The 12,144-nt window shown below is 41.1% G+C and overlaps 1 protein-coding gene across 5 annotated transcripts in view; it reads right to left on the reverse strand.

Moving 5' to 3' along the window:
• The window catches only part of PCSK5 (proprotein convertase subtilisin/kexin type 5), a 437,660-nt gene that overhangs the window by 341,028 nt on the left and 84,488 nt on the right, over positions 1–12,144 (reverse strand). For all 5 annotated transcript variants that reach the window (XR_001793338.3, XR_516723.4, XM_008256580.4 and 2 more), the window contains exon 3: positions 3,808–3,921. Coding sequence is in view for 3 of the 5 variants with exons in the window: in XM_008256580.4 (XP_008254802.1) it covers positions 3,808–3,921 (114 nt within the window). In the remaining 2 variants the exon portion in view is untranslated. The remainder of the gene's footprint in view (positions 1–3,807; positions 3,922–12,144) is intronic.

Below are 12,144 nucleotides of genomic sequence, written 5' to 3' on the forward strand. Positions count from 1 at the left end.
GTGTCAGGAGAGAGGAGTAATTATACAATCATCCTCTCCATAACAAATGCTCATAAATACACATTTCCCTAATATACTGCCCAAGCCTCAAGGCTAAACGTAATGGTTTTGCACACTAGTTTCCAAGAAGAGGAGCAACACGGGCAAAGCTTTTAAATTAATTTAAAGAGACACTCAGGCACACTTCATGCCATTCTTTAATCTCTGTTCTCCTGTGATAAATATAGAATGACAGGAACGGGCCCAGGCTAATGAGCTGGAGGCAGGACTCTATGGAGGCTCGCCAAGCAGCCCTTAGAAAAACTGGAGGCAATAAGAAGCAGGAAATGAGCACCTTGCTCTGGCTGTGTCACCAAGTGCAGCCCTGAAGAATGCCCACTAGACATGGGCTCTCACCTTTCTTTGACTAGCAGCAATTTAAGCAGCAGATAAAAAGAAAACTCCATGTATTACAATGAATTAGAGAATAACAACAGTTATAATTTATTGAGGGTTTGCTGGCATCCGGCAGTGTGCTAAAGGTTCCTCCTACAAAATGCCCTTTAGCTGTGGTGGCCAGCCTGCTGCATGCCCCCTCCAGATCTTCCCCTCCTAGCATACAGCCTTGTGTAGGTCCCTTCCACTGCATCAGAGCTGATTCATGGAACCAACAGAACATTACCCAAGGGGCCCCGTGAATCCTGAGGTGAAATCGTCCAAGGCATGCAGAAGCCAGCGCCATGTCAAGAGGACACTCAAGCAGCCCTACGACAAGGTCCATATGGAAAGGGACTGATCTGCCAAGCAGGTGACCAGGCCACCTGGAAAATCGATCTTCCCATTCTCATCAACCTTCTGAGACTTCCCACCGAAACCCTAGTCATTACAGAAAAAAGAAAAGCCATCATCATTGGGCCCTGTCTGAATTCCTGACCTGCAGAATCCATGAATGAATGGTTTTAGAAATTAAATTCTGTGGTGTTTCGTTAGGCAGGAACAGATAACTCATGAATAAGAGCTAGATTCTTTTATACTCATTTTACATTTGAGGACAGCTTAACCAACTCAGCCACAAACATACTAAGTGAAGTGATGGGCATCTGAATCCAGGTATGCAGATCAGGGAGTCCAGCTCCCCACTTTGTCACAAAACACCTGAGAAATACACAGCAGGCAGCTATCCTAGCTCCCATCCTTTTTGTTAAAGGTAATCATTCAACAGGAATCTTTGGAGCACATTGGTTATCCCCAAGGTACTACCAGGCACTAATCATTCTGCCTGCTATCTTAGTCATCTCCCAAAGATAGATTGGAAGTTCCTGGAGGAGAGGACCAGTGTCTTCCTCAGCGACTGTAAACAGTGGAAAGGTGGGGGTAGGATATTGTGTTAATCCTGTGGACTCTGGCATCAACCTGTCTGCTTTGGCATCTCAGCTCTACCACCTCCAGACTGGGTGATTTCAGGTCACTCACCCCAAATATCAACTCTGGCATTTGTTTAAACCGCATTAGAAAAGTGATCAAAACATGTTGCCTATTTAAATTATTATCAAATATGTGCTTTAAAAAATCTGACATTTCAATAGTCCCACTAAAGCTCTTATTTCAACTTTTCCTCATGTACAAAGGGAAGTTTCCAGAGAAAGCACAGTGATTCCTTGGAGAGAGGGGTCTTGTTGGCAGACACTAGAACCTTCAGTCTCCAGGCTAACCGCTGCCCACAGTTCCCTCTGGAGCCAGCCTGCCCTGCTGCTGGGGTGACATGGCCAGGGAAGGCTGCCACACACTTCCAGTGTTGAATGGGACCTGAGCAGACAGCAACTCGGCTCTTTGCTGTGAGAAGAAATATAAGGCCAAGGAGGACTTTCTCACCCTGGTCTTCTAGACAGAAGTGTAGGTACATATTTACTTCACTCCTATATCTTAATTCCATTACGCTTTCATCATTTTGTCAGTGCAGACAAACCCCCTTAGCTCTGGCCAGCGACTCAAGGCTCACACTGACTTAATGGTAGAGCTGACACGTGCGGTGTGTCTCACCGTCCCTCAGGTGATTTCTACTTCTGCTTTGACTCACCTTTATGGCCCCACCCACTGTTTTCCCCTTAAGGATGACAGAGCTTTCTATGTAAAATTCTTTCTGAGATCCAAAGCATTTCCACAACCTTTCACTTCTAGGTATGATCAAGAAAACAAAGTTGGGACCATACCAGCCACATTCACCTGCCTCTAAATAAGCACAAATTTCTAGCATTGAAAGGTGCTGGGTGAGGTTCTTAAGGGAATTTCAGCAGGAACCAAGGTGAAGAGCTTGGCTTCGGCGAGCTCCCTATGCTCCATCTAACAGTCGAGATTAAACAACAACAAAGTGTCAAGAGATAGATGCCATGAGTAGCAGGGATGGAGGGTACAGGGGACCAGAGGAAGAAATGATGACAGACAAGGTAGGGATGACGTCCCACAGGTGAGTGTGGGCTCTAAATGGTAGGAAAAAATCCTGACACGGGCGGAGGAAGACCAGAGAGTGTACTCTAGGCAGAAGGAACGAAAGGCAAGGAGGTAGGAAAGTACAGGCTAGGGATGGGAAATGTTATAGATCTATGTCCTTTCTTCAACCTGGAGACATTGTGTAGAGAAGCAGGGACAGAGACTACAAAGATAAGTAGCAAAGTGGAAAATACAAAGGCAGCGTTCAGCAATCAAGATGTTTGCAAAAGAGAAGAGGAGATGGCTTTTTATAGATAGTAGAGCAAATCAGTCACATGTGGATTTCGTTATTAAGAGTAATTAATGCAGCCGGCACTGCAGCTCTCTAGGCTAATCCTCCACCTAGCGGCGCTGGCACACCGGGTTCTAGTCCCAGTTGGGGCGCTGGATTCTGTCCCGGTTGCCCCTCTTCCAGGCCAGCTCTCTGCTGTGGCCAGGGAGTGCAGTGGAGGATGGCCCAAGTGCTTGGGCCCTGCACCCCATGGGAGACCAGGAGAAGCACCCGGCTCCTGCCATCGGATCAGCGCGGTGCGCCGGCCGCAGCGCGCCGGCCATGGCGGCCATTGGAGGGTGAACCAACGGCAAAGGAAGACCTTTCTCTCTGTCTCTCTCTCTCTCACTGTCCACTCTGCCTGTCCAAAAAAAAAAAAAAAAAAGAGTAATTAATGCATGCTAATCCATTTCTCAGTGACCATGAACCTGAGCATGCTACGACTAGAGAAATATTTTCAAAGGAGGGAATGACGAGTGAACTAGAGGATCTCTCTTCCCTCCATGTTAAGGAAGTTTCCCTCACTGAAGTCTTTCTTGAATCACTGAACTACAAGTCAAACATTTTTCAGCTGTTATTCTGGGTTCAGTTTTATAAACTATTACCTTAACTGAGAGGGCAGCCATTAGATGATTTGAGTCTGCAGTCTGTCACTTACCAGCACAATCATTTCTGTGATTTCCAAGAACCAGGGAGCATTAACCAGGCTGGTTTTGAATAAATGTGTAGTAGAGGTGAACCCAATTATTGACAGTTCTAGTGCTGTCTGCATCTTAGCATATTTTTCTACCCTCTGACCCACTTAGAAAGCTACTGCACAAAGTGAGCTCTGAAACAGAATTTTTGTGAATCAGAGCTGCCTTTTCTCTCTCCTTAGAGCTAAAATCTAAGCTCAAAAAAGATCCAGAAAACATGAGAGGACACTAACCAATCTCAAATGCTATATCTTGAAACAAGAAAAAGTCCCCGATGTCTGTGATTACTGTGTCCTCCCAGACCCAACAGATAATCCTTGCATAGCACAAAATTAGATGACATGGCCCCATGCCAGGCTTCCATAGCGGGCTTACCATATACCACATGCTAGGCCACTTGGGATCGTTGAAGTAGGTAGACTGGGCACGGTTGAGGTCATAATCCCTTTTTGTACGTTTTTTTACCACTTGCTGTTGGATCCACTCCACCTGTCAAGAGAAGGACTGCTGGTGAGCATTCAAGTTGCATCCTCAATTCACACAATATGGGACAGCCTAAGGCATCTCCCATCTTCAGTCAGTGCTATTTAAGTCACAAGCTTCTTTGTGGCAACTATAATCTATAATCTATAATCTATAATCAGAGATTTCCTAGAAATCCAATTCTTTTTTTATTTTTTAATTCAAACAGACATTTTAGTTTTTTATAAAGAGATCATTTACATCTCTCGATGACAAGATTATTTTTAGCTTTTGCAGAAAGCATATGTTCTAATTTATCACAAAGTGATAGTGTTAATTTTTAATTTTTTTCATTCTTCCTTGTAATAAAGGTTGAAAGCTTTTTATATGAAGCTCTAAATACAAAACATTTTAGGCTTTGCACCTCATATGGTCTCTGATGCAATCACCCATTATGCCATTGTAGCACCACAGACAACACATAGGTGAAAGATCTGACAGTGTCCCAATAAAATTTTATGGATGAGGGGCTGGTGCTGTGACACAGTGGGTTAAACCACTGCTTGCAGTGCCAGCATCACACATGGGCACTGGTTTCAGTCCTGGCTGCTCCACTTCTAAACCAGCTCCATGCTAATGTGCCTGGGAAAGCAGTGGAAGATGACCAAAGTTCTGGGGGCCCTGCACCCACGTGGGAACCTAGATGAAGTTCCTGGCTTCATCCTGGCCCAGCCAGAATGTGGCATTTAGGAAGTAAGCCAGTGAATGCAGTATCTCTCTCTCTTCTGTCTCTTCCTCTCTCTCTCTCTCTCTCTCTGTCTTTGTAACTGACATTCAAATGAATAAATAAATTAAAAAAAAAATACCATAATGCCAGTCTCATACATCAAATTTAAAAAACATCCAGGGATCAAGTGCTCTATGATCACACATTTTTTAAAATAGCTTTCTGCAACACAGTGTAGCAGTATCTGAGAAATCAGAAAACCAAAGCCCCAGTATTAACTCTGGAATAAAATAGATGAAGTCACTTAGTTTCTTGAACTATGCGCTCCTTGCCAGCTGTAAAATTCAAACCTGCTATATTTGAGCAAAGTCTTAATATCTAGCCATCAATTTTGCCTAAACATATTAACTGGGAGCCTTGAGTACAATCCAGGCTCTTTAATACTAGGGATATGTATAGGGGTATTTTTAACAAACAGATTATTATTATAGCAACATCAAAATGAGTATGCTGCAGTTTCAACAGAGCACCCAGAATGCAATATCAGGCTTGGTGGCACACTTCTATTTGTCCTAAATGTTCCTTTGTATGATTTCTTCTGGTCACAACTTCTGAAATGTTCTATCATTTATCCCTATTGTCCACAAAGAAATTAAAAACTGACCAGAGGTGGGGGTAAGCTTTGTATTCACCAATGAAATTCTACATCCACCCATTCAAAAAAGATTTCAAAACCTCTGTTGTATATTTTATTAAAGAATTACTAAGGCAACCTGCTCAATCAACGTGGAGCAGGGAATATGGGCATACATATATGTTATCTATCTCCAGGAACAATTGTGACCTCTTTATTTCAAACAATCTTTCCTGGGAATGACTTTCATTCATCTCACTGAAACACTCAATAAGCATTGAGATGCAAGCACTGTGCTGGAAAGGTAAAGATGAGTGAGAATTATCTTTGCTTTTGAAGAACTTTATATTTTGCCGAGAAAATGTAGCAAATATTCCAAATGTAACCGTCTCCATGAATGACATCTGACATAGGCTATATTCCTGTGTTTCTTATCAAAACTTTGGCTATGCTATGACCAGCATTTCTTTCATCACTGTCTATCAATCTTTTCCCAATATTGAATTGGCTCACCACTGCATGCTTGAAAAAGAAGGCTACATATCTGTTTAGAAAGAATTTATTTCAAAACTAATCCTGTATCAGCAGTAGCCTATCCCAAAGGTGTCTTCAGAAATTCCAACTGCTAAGCTGCATGTGTGCACAAAACAGAACTCGTCAATTCTCTCCCAGTTTAGAAGCAACACAAAGGCTCCTAGTGATCAAAACAGTCTACACTAGGGCACAAGTGGAAAGTCATTTCTAAAACACTGCAAGCATGCACTTCTTAAGCACACACGGACACACGCAGACAAGTGGGAGAAGTATGTGAGAAAACTGACTGACAGTCATTTTCCTCGATGAACTACAGGCACTAAAATAGAACAAAATATCTTACCCAACAACATCTCTTCTGTAATTTTACCAAACAAAAAGGCTTAGTTACAGGGCTTGGTGGCTAGAAGATGGCATAGAAACTTGGCATCTAGATTGGACTACGAGTCACTTTGATCACAGGGTTGCAGTACTCAAGAAAAGATCAGTGGGGGTGTTTTTAGTACTAAATACCATGTGCCTTGCCGTGGTGCTTTCTGGGTATATATAGCTCTATATATTTTGGAGAACGGGAAAAGGACCTCTTGGATCGGAAGGTTTCTATGACTGGAAAGGCCATAGTTATATTTTTAAACTGTTATCCATATGTCTATCCTTAAACTCTTTAAGGAAAAACCCAGAGGTAATGCAATATACAGATTTATTTTTTGCCAAGAAGTCAATTGCAAAGAAAAGACACTTAAAAATTCATTTTCAAGAACTATAGTCTATCCAGGAGAACAAAGTAATTGTATGCTTTTCCTTACTGGTTTAAGTTCTGAATGTTCTACATTTTATACAATAAGGAACTACAGTTACTCTAGTATGTAAAAAGTACAAAACTTTGAAATCATCAACCTCTTCTCCATGAACTTCAACATATACCTGCCACATGATTCTAAGAGCATTCCTTCCCTCTACCCACAGTGCTTTCCTACCTCTGTGGGACAAGAGCACACCCGGCTTCCACTTCCTAAGAGCCTTTATATAGATCGCCTCTTCCATCAGATCTCACTTGCCAAGAAAAACATAATAATTGATAATTATCAGAAACTACCATCTCATTTGCACTTGTATCTCATTGTTTTTTAGAACTTATCAATTTTTTTTCAAACTATACATGGGAAAGGCAAGAGGAGAAAACAAAGATGCTATCCTGTGACTATATGTATGTTATTACATAAATAAAATTGGGAAACAAATTATGGTGTCATTGTAAAAATGTATCCTACAGTAAGAGATAATGATTAAGACACATTAAAGCTAATGATTAAAATCTATATCGGTAGCAAACATGTAAAGATACAATAGAATAGAATAAAAAGTCAGAAATTGACCCAAAACAGACAAGAATAGAGTATATGATTTAAAATATTCTATCCTAAGCTGGTGCCATGGCTCACTAGGCTAATCCTCCACCTGCAGCGCCGGCACCCCGGGTTCTAGTCCCGGTCGGGGCGCCAGATACTGTCCCGTTTGCTCCTCTTCCAGTCCTGCTCTCTGCTGTGGCCCAGGAGTGCAGTGAAGGATGGCCCAAGTGCTTGGGCCCTGCACCTGCATGGGAGACAAGGAGAAGCACCTGGCTCCTGGTTTCGGCTCAGCGCAGTGCGCCAGCTGCAGCGCGCCGGCCACAGCAGACATTGGAGGGTGAACCAATGGCAAAGGAAGACCTTCCTCTTTGTTTTTTTTCTCAATTGGTGTTCCAACATCATTTATGAAGTAATTTGAGTTCCATCCCTGATTTAGGATAGAATTTTTTTTTTTTTTTTTTTTTTTTGACAGGCAGAATGGACAGTGAGAGAGAGAGACAGAGAGAAAGGTCTTCCTTTGCCGTTGGTTCACCCTCCAATGGCCGCCACGGCCGGTGTGCTGCGGCCAGTGCACTGCGCTGATCCAATGGCAGGAGCCAGGTGCTTCTCCTGGTCTCCCATGGGGTGCAGGGCCCAAGCACTTGGGCCATCCTCCACTGCACTCCCTGGCCACAGCAGAGAGCTGGCCTGGAAGAGGGGCAACCGGGACAGAATCCGGCGCCCCGACCGGGACTAGAACCCGGTGTGCTGTTGCCACAAGGCGGAGGATTCAGCTCATACATATTAAGACAGAGTAACTTTAAAACTGAACTGAATAGCATTTTTTACATTTCAGCTATGAATGATCTAAAGGTTTTTCTTTAATATGTGTAAGTTTATTTTTTTAACTTTATTTAATCAATATAAATTTCCAAAGTACAGTTTATGGATTACAACGGCTTTCCCCCCCATAACTTCCCTCCCACCCGCAACCCTCCCATCTCCCGCTCCCTCTCCCATTCCATTCGCATCAAGATTCATTTTCAATTATATTTATATACAGAAGCTCAATTTAGTATAAATTAAGTAAAGATTTCAACAGTTTGCACTCACACTGAAACACAAAGTGTAATAACTCCTGTTAGTGAGTACAAGAGATAACAATCCTTCTCACACAGTGATGAGGGGAATGTATGTTTGTACAACTCTGGAAGGGAGCTGGACAATGCCCATAAAAATGGCATTCTACTTTTAGGAGTTTATCCTGTGTGTTTATTTATACATTACAAGTTTATATCCTAAAGCATTACTAGTCATAAATAAAAATCATAAACACTTGAATCTATATTAATAGGAATTAAATAATGACATAGCAATACAATACAGTACAATGCAACCATAAATGAACGAAATGGTCTTTATGTACTGACAGGGAATCATCTCCATGCTATAGTCTAAAGTGAAGAAAAAGTAAGGACCAAACCAACATACAAAGTCTACTACAATGTTTTCATCCCCTGAAGTGATCACACACACAGAAAACCCTGATAGCACGGGTTGCTTGCTGGGGAAAAGCTAGGTGACTCGGACACAGAGAGAGGAGAGAGAGATTCTATATTTTTGTAAAAAGAGAAAGATTTATATGATCTGAAGAGAAACCAAAATATGGATATTTTATATTTTTGAACCATGTGAATATACTACCTATACAGGAAATTTAACATGTTAAAAATGCAATCGATTCCTTTGGTTATTCTTATTCTATAATCAAACAACAATTTCAAATGTGATAGAATGCTTGTTACAACATATTTTTTAAGCAGCAGTAACGAGAAAATGACATAGTAAAAGTGGTTTAGATAGTTTTATATTGTATTTGAACATGACTTAAATACTGAGAAGTTATTATTTTAAATTTGGCACCAGTCACCTGTGTGATCTCTGTGGGCCTCTTCTGTCTGTGGAATGAACAAAGACAGACTAAATATGCCCTCCAGTTTCTTCCTTTTAGCTTTGAACTTTCATCTACATCACCCTAGTCTCTGGTTCTAATGAGAATAAAATGTTTGTCAAATAATAGAGAGGAGAGGTCAATTCTCCTGTTGATAAATGATCTTAAGCCATTCTCTGAAGATGCAAGATTAATATTTAGAAATGAGTGCAGGCCGGCGCCGCGGCTCAATAGGCTAATCCTCTGCCTTGCGGCGCCCGCACACCGGGTTCTAGTCCCGGTCGGGGTGCCGGATTCTGTCCCGGTTGCCCCTCTTCCAGGCCAGCTCTCTGCTGTGGCCAGGCAGTGCAGTGGAGGATGGCCCAAGTGCTTGGGCCCTGCACCCCATGGGAGGCCAGGAGAAGCACCTGGCTCCTGCTTTTGGATCAGCAAGGTGCGCCGGCCGCAGCAGCCATTGGAGGGTGAACCAATGGCAAAGGAAGACCTTTCTCTCTGTCTCTCTCACTGTCCACTCTGCCTGTCCAAAAAAAAAAAAAAAAAAAAAAAAAAAAAAGAAGAAGAAGAAGAAGAAAAGAAGTAAGTGCAGTGAGTTATATTATTCATTTCACTATTTGAATGAAGAAATTGCCAGGAAATGGGATTCCCTATTTTTTTATATGTTTTTGGTTAGCTTTGACTCCAGAAAATGAAAATACAAATATTTCTCCACTGTGAATTTTTCTTTCATTGTCAAAATAAGACTAAACTGCCTTGATTCAAAAAAAAAAAAAAAATACATGAGGAGTGGCACTGTGGCATATTGGGTAAATGCACCACTGCAGCACCAGCATCCCATGGGGGTGCCAGTTCGAGTCCTAGATGTTCCACTTTTGATCCAGCTCCCAGTTAATGCATCTGGAAGAGCAGTCGAAAGGTCTCCAAGTCCTTGGGCCCCTGCACCCATTTAGGGAGACCTAGATGAAGCTCCTGGCTCCTGGCTTCTGCTGGACCCAGCCCTGGCTGTTGCCATTTGGAGAGTGAACCAGCGGATGGAAAACATCTCTCTCTTTCTCTCTCTCTCTCTCTCTCTCTCTCCCCTCTCTCTCTGTAATACTATCTTTCAAATAAATAAATCTTTAAAAAATGAATGAAGGTACATAATAGACACATATATACTTTTTTCTGCTATGAAAGACAAAGACTGAGGAAGACATTTTAGTACTGAAATGCTGCTTCTGAGCCTTAAACATAACCCAGGAATTTTCTAAAACTCTGGCAACACTGAAAAAAAAAATCACAGAATCTAGTAAAAGTGTGTTTTACATAAGGGTAGTCTATTCTTCACATTTTATTCCATCAAGTAATTTGTAAAGGCTGAGTTATTAAGTGTTAATATTATTCTGTTGGCCACCCATTCTGAAGAAAAACTATCACCCTTGTTTGAATTCTGCTTATTTCAGATAACTATTTGTGAACAAAGTAAGACATTACTTTTTATTTGATGGAAAAGTTTTACTTGATTTGCTTGAAACAGACCTTTTGGGTCCCAGTTAAATACTACAAACATTAGAAGCTTATATAGATAACATAACTTGTTAGGCACCAGGGAATCGTGTAATTGGTCATTTAGAAGCAAGCTATGAAATAGATACTGTGTGCACATACAGGACAGTGGCACAGAAAAAGGCACCACAAGTCAAACTGAGAACCTTCACTCTGACAAAGTTTTACATTTTGTTGACTTTCTTCAAGAAGGTCAAAATGTAATTTTGCTATTATTTTGTTGAATGGAAAAACTTACAGTGTTATTGTTCTAACTACATTACTCTCTTTTAGAAAATTAAAGTCATATTTCTCTCTTTAAACTATTCCACTTTTACATACTTCTAAAAATTTAATTTACTAATTCATTGCCCATTTCACCCCAAATAAGATTATAGGGAAAGGGATAAAATAAATGGTTACATTAAATTAAAGTGGTAAAACACATTCCTAATCCTCAAAGTCCATTCACTTATTTTTATTCACTGCAAAGAAATTATTGAGCGCTAACTATATGACAAGTAGTGTTCTGGATGCTACAGAATGACAGTGTAAAAAATAACCAATTTCCTTCCCTCAGGCAGTTTCTGTTTTATTATGTAAATAAATAAAAATTATGTAGTAGACTTTCATGTATTGAATGATGCAAAAAGCAAATAATGTAAAGTGAGAGAGTGATTATAGAGAAGGAGGCTATTTTAGGAAAGGTGGTTAAGAAAGACCTCTTTGAAAGGTGTGTATTTAACAGACTATTGAGCAATTAAAAATCAGCTGCATGTTGAGATTAAAGAAAATATTACAGGCAACACAACTAGCTAATGCAAAAGCCCTAGAATGATTAGGTTACTCTGTGTTTTTGTCTACAGCTCATTCATGGGCAATAGACACCTATGGAAATCCCTCAGGCCTCCCAGAATTGCATTTCGCCCTCTAGTGGATGGACAAAGAAGGTGGGTCACACGGTCATGGAAGCAGGTTTCTAACCATCCATTCCTGACCTGGAATATTATCTAGAATGGGTACACAGGCTTAGGGTGACCATGTCCCAATGACTGTACTAAGGCTTCAGATGAGAGCGACAAACTCAGATGAAAGAGGGATCAAGTAAGGCCCTCTAAAGAATGAGTCTAGGTGAAGGACCCTCTGGCCCAGATCTAGAGGTGGTGCCTTGTGATCCTAGCTGATGCCAACTGGTTTAGAAGAGGCTTTTGATGCACACTCTGTCCTTTGAAAAATGCAATAAAAATCAAAGTTCCAATGTCATCTAAACAGCAGAGAAATTATTAATGAACTTTATGTTAGGAAGCATCTCAAGAAGGAAATATTCAAGCATAAAGCATAAAATGCAATTTAGTATAGCAGCAGGTATAGAACATTGTACAGAAATAATAATAAAAAAGTCATCCTCAAGAACAGGTCTTCAAAGAAGGAGGTACCTTTCTCTGAAGGGAGGAGAGAACCTCCACTTTGACTATGACCTTGTCTAAACAAGATAAGAGTCGGAGAACTCAAGGGGCTTCCATAGCCTTGGAAACTCATGACTGATGCATAGGGA

The sequence above is a fragment of the Oryctolagus cuniculus genome, chromosome 1 (assembly GCF_964237555.1).
Source record: "Oryctolagus cuniculus chromosome 1, mOryCun1.1, whole genome shotgun sequence".
NCBI classification, from domain to species: Eukaryota; Metazoa; Chordata; class Mammalia; order Lagomorpha; family Leporidae; genus Oryctolagus; species Oryctolagus cuniculus.